This window comes from Fonticula alba (assembly GCF_000388065.1).
Source record: "Fonticula alba strain ATCC 38817 unplaced genomic scaffold supercont2.1, whole genome shotgun sequence".
Lineage (NCBI taxonomy): Eukaryota > Rotosphaerida > Fonticulaceae > Fonticula > Fonticula alba.
This window is the reverse complement of record NW_009242971.1, coordinates 740,506-745,234: the sequence shown is the minus strand read 5'-3', so window position 1 is coordinate 745,234 and position 4,729 is coordinate 740,506. Positions and strand designations below refer to the sequence as shown.

The following is a 4,729-nucleotide window of genomic DNA, read 5'->3' as shown; positions in this document are numbered from 1 at the left end:
GGGGCGGCCACAAAAAAAGGGGGGCAGGGGGTGCGAAAGTGTGCGTGTCCGCGTAAAAATGCCCCAGCACACGCGCTGGGGACCGACCGGCCGGCCGGCCGGCCGACCGACCAGCCGGGGGGCGAAGCCTGACCCGCGATTCTTCGCGCAGCCCGCGTAGATCGAGCGGCAAAAAAGGGTCGGAAGTCTCCGCGCCCCGGGCCCGGCATCCTGGCCCCGGGCCGGGCGCTGCAGGGCGGACGCCGGCCTGGGGGGTGGGGGGGCCAGCCGCCGGGCCCGCTCCGGGCGGGGTGGTGAGAGGGGGGCGGGCTGCCCGGGGGCCGGTGCCGGGCGGCCGACAACAACAGACAGGGGGCACTTGAGGCAGGCGCGGGGCCGACGCCGGCCAGAGCGGGGTGGCCTTCCCCGCCCCGAGGGAGGCCACCCGCTGTGGACCGATCTCCAACGCTCCGCGGGCCTGGGCCGGGGAGCTGCCCTCGCCATCTCTCGGGCTCGGGTGCTGGCGGGCGGCGGATGGCGGGGCGCGGCTCGGTGCGGCGGGGGGGGGGGGGGGGGGGGGGGCGTATCCACGGAGCCGAGGAACGCCAGCCAGTCAGCGTTATTGCCCAACCCGTGATCATCCCCCGGGGTGTAGAAGAGGAATGTGGGGCCCCAACTCGGGGCCCGGCGATGGTCCGCCCCGAATGGTGTTACTTAGAGGGGCCAAGTTCGGGCGTCCTCTTGCCGGGCAAAGTCCCGGGGACAAGAAGGGTCGTCGACGCGCCGACCGTAAGGACTTGGGATCAGCTTTCTTGCTTCGGCTAAGATCAAGTGTAGTATCTGTTCTCTTTAGGTTAATACCTAAAGTAAAGTCAATATGACTTTATTGGTATTTTCCCTATATTTGAGGCGTGAACCACTTGGCTTCGTGCCAGGTGGATCGCAGGTGGTCGTGGAATCCGCACTAGCTCCATGCACTGCCTTGCATCATACGCTCCCCCTTTTTCCCTCTTAAGAATTGAAGCCACTTCTCCCTTTCCTTCGTCTCCGACACGCGCGCGCGCGGCCTCCTGCTCCCACGCTCGTCCCTGGAGCGCAGTGTCCCCCCAAGGGGGGGAAGGGGGGGCGCTGTGGCTCCCCGTTTGTGCCTGCCTTTCGTGCGTGTGAAGGAGAAGGGGGGAGCGCGCGGCACAGACCAACTCGGCGGCCGCGCGCCATCCATTATTGTGCGGTGTTTTCTATTTTCAGGCGCGCGATCGGACAGATCCGTCTCCGGCATCTTGTTTTTTTTTTCCCCCCCCCTTTTTCGCATGCCCCCTGCACATTTTCCCCCTCCCCCCGAGTGTTGAGACACATCAAGGACCGGCTTTTTCCCCTTCTCCATTCCTTTCCCATGGGCAACGGACGCGGCTACAACACACTCGATGCCCCCTTCCGTCGCCACACAGCAGTTCGGCCATTGCACAGGGGGTTTGCCGATGGCCCCACCAAGGGCAGCAGGCCGTGGTTTTGCTATTCTCAATAAAAAAGGCCAGGGATGTGTGGCCGGCGCTGCCGCCCTCCCCTTCGGCGTCCGCCGCTGCCGCCCCCCTCGCCCCCTCTCCGCCTGTCACCTCGTGACCCTGTCTTCTGTGTCGGCCAGGAGATTCGGCGACAATTGAGCGCCATGCCGTATCAGCATCAAAGACGGCAATGATCAAAGGGCGAGCAATCATATGCTCGATTCGTGGACATGAATAGATAAATATGCATATATATATATATATGTGTGTGTGTGTGTGCGACAATGGGCTGTTTGAGACGCGGTGGAGTGTGAATTGGAGGAAGGCTGTGTGTGCTCGATACGCCGCGCGATCGTCCACAAACGTCAAGAAGTAGCAGAAAGAGGGAGGGGAGCGAGTAGTCGGCCGCTGCGGGGCTCTTGAGCGGAAGAGCGAGAGAGAGAGAGAGAGAGAGAGAGAGAGAGAGAGGGGGGGGGGACGCTACTTGGCCAGCCGTCCGTGCACAGGCAGGCATGCACACTTCCACACACATGCACATACACAGACACACTTCCACTTCCACTTCCACTCCCACACACACGCATATCCTTAGATATATACCATATATATATATACAGACATACATTCGCTCAGGTGTCGGAATAGAACCGCTCATCGTCACCCTTGGTGTCGGCACCGGCCGCCCGGGAAACCGAAGTGTCGGCCAGCTCCGAGCCGTCCGGCGAGATGGGCATGCTGTCAGACGTGTCGGCCGACACCGACGCGGAGCCCAACACCATGCCGGCAACCAGATCCTCGTAGCCCGGGCTGGCGGACCCGGTGCAGGAGAGCTCCCCCACGGAAGGGCTCCCGTGCTGCGACGACGAGGGGTCGTAGACGCCGCCATCGGACGACGTGCAGGAGGAGGAAGAGGAAGACACCGCGCTGAAGGCGACGCTGGGGTCGGCCGCCTCGGGCGGGTTCATCAGCACGTCCTCCAGAGACCGGTGGCGCTGGAGCATTGTCAGCACCTGGTGGTCCATCGGCAGGGTGGACTTTCTCCGAACGTGCGGGTTGAAGCCAGGAGGCGGGGCATCCGACGGCGGCGGCAGCAGGACCAGCCCGCCCGAGCCGCGAATCATGCCTGTTCCCACAGCAGCGGCATTCGGAGAAGTGAGCTGCATGCGTGTCGTGGGGTGCGCGCGCCCGCGCGCAAAGGAGCAGGGGCGACGATGAGCGCAGTCAGGAGGATGGGGCAGGAAGTGGATGTCAGCAAGAGGAGCAAAGAAACGCGGTGTGTCAAGGAGAGAAGAGCCAAAGCGAAGCAGGCTGACTGTCGGCCGCGCGGCCTGCGGCCCCCCCCCCTCTCTCTCTCGCGCGCCGTGTGACAACACAACGCACCGGCTGCTGCGAGGGTGACAGCGAGCCGCCCGGGGGAGAGGACTGGCACGTGGCATCAAGACCGGCACGCGACCGATCCCCCCCGGGCACCGAAATGGCCCCAGCCGGAGAGTGGACTTCGGATCCCGATCCCGGGCCGGACTCCGGCTCTAGGCGGCCACCATCCGCCAAAAGGGCCGATGAGGAGACTGACGATGAGGATGATGACGATGAGACCGATGGGGGCAGAGTCTCCGCAACGCATGTGCTCCCTGAAATGTCGCCACCAATCGAGCCATCCAGGTCGCTCGCCGAGCTGGCTTGATGCGACTGCTGGCTGGCCGCCGGGTCGAAGTTCCCAGCGAGAGATGCCTCCTGCGTCTGTGCCGAAAGGTGGTGGTCATCAATAGAATCTGAAGTGAAGTGGTGAAGCGGCTGCTGGTAGGAAAAGTGCTGCTGCTGCTGCTGCTGCTGCTGCTGCTGGAGGAGGAGCTGCTGGTGGTGGTGGTGACTCATCATCATCATTTCCGGCATTTGCTGCTCCTGGAACTGGCCCTCATTGCCGAGGCTCATGGCCTGGTAGTGGAGAGCCAGCTCATCCGGCCCCAGCAGGGCATCGCCTCCAGACCCGGCTGGAAGGAAGGACCCATCGCCCAGGCCAGGCCCGGGTTGCGTGGCCGGCTGCTGCTGGAAGTGCCCGGACACAAACGTCCCGGCATCCATTTGCTGCTGCTGCTGCTGCTGTTGTTGTTGCTGCTGGAATTGCTGGTGGAATTGCTGCTGCTGTGCCTGGAACTGCAGGAGCTGCTGTTGCGCCTGGAACTGGAGGAGCTGTTGCTGCTGCTGCTGCTGCTGCTGCATGTGCTGCTGCATTTGATGGTGTTGCTCGGCTGCCGCCTGCTGCTGGAAGTGCGCCTCCTGTGCATGCTGCTGCTGCTGCTGCTGGTGATGGTGCTGCTGCTCGGCCTCCTGTGCTTGCTGCTGTGCCTGCTGATACTGCTGCTGGTGGTGGTAGTAGTCCAGATCCGAATCCTCCACATCGCCGAAGAGGCCGAAGCCACCCCAGCCGATGCCGCCATCCGGCGACTCGCCGCCATCCGGCGACTTCCACGGACAGTCGGGCTCCGGAAGACCAAGGGTGGCCGCATTATGGAGGGCCCGCTCATAGATGGTTTTCCAGGCATCCGTGCGTGAGCGCCGCTCGGCGGCGGCGGCCTCCTTCTCCCGCGCAAGACGGGCCGTGCACTCGGTCACCAGGGCCGGGCAGATCTCCATGAACAGGCGGAGGGCATTGTAAACGAGGCCATGCAGATTGCTGGGGTTATATCGGGGGGGGGGGGGGGGGAGCGTGTGCGTAATTGGGTGTTGGGCCGTGAGCGAGCCGCAGACACGGAGGAGAGAAGGAAGAAGGGGACAGGTTCGAGGGAGAGGGAGTTAGGAAGAGCCAAGAAAGGGCCGCCGGAGCACAGGCCCCCCCAAAAAAAAAAAAGGGAGTCCCCCGGCCGGGGGGGAGCGCGAAGAAAGGCAGAGCCGAGATGCGGAGGGCAAAAGTACCGGTTCCAGTGATTCCGCGAGCTCCGGTACAGGGCTGGGAAGATGATCGGCAGGATCTGTTCCACGGCCGGCTGAACCAGAAACACCAGGTACTCGTTGTTCCACAAATGCAGGGCCCGCTCGGCCACCTGGAAGTGTAGCGAGGCCGTGGACCGGGCAATTTGCTGGAAAAGCGGGATCATGACCCTGGCAAAGGCGGCCGGCTCGGTGGCGTCCAAAATTTCCTCCACCTCGGTGAGGTACATCACCTCCTTGGGGCTGTTGGTCTTTGGCCAGTACCGGAGCAGGCCGCGGAGCACCTGCAACGTGGAGATATGCGCACAACCGGGGGGAGA

General features: G+C 63.7%; 1 protein-coding gene across 1 annotated transcript in view; it reads right to left on the bottom strand.

Annotated features, from left to right (window-relative positions):
• Positions 1 to 1,935: 1,935 nt before the first annotated feature.
• H696_00154 (hypothetical protein) overlaps positions 1,936 to 4,729 on the bottom strand; it is a gene marked incomplete at its 5' end in the record, with an annotated part of 4,769 nt that continues 1,975 nt past the window's right edge. Inside the window, 3 exons of the mRNA XM_009493989.1 lie at positions 1,936 to 2,638; positions 2,862 to 4,155; positions 4,395 to 4,693. Coding sequence (XP_009492264.1) covers positions 2,111 to 2,638; positions 2,862 to 4,155; positions 4,395 to 4,693 — 2,121 coding nt within the window. The 3' untranslated portion in view covers positions 1,936 to 2,110. The remainder of the gene's footprint in view (positions 2,639 to 2,861; positions 4,156 to 4,394; positions 4,694 to 4,729) is intronic.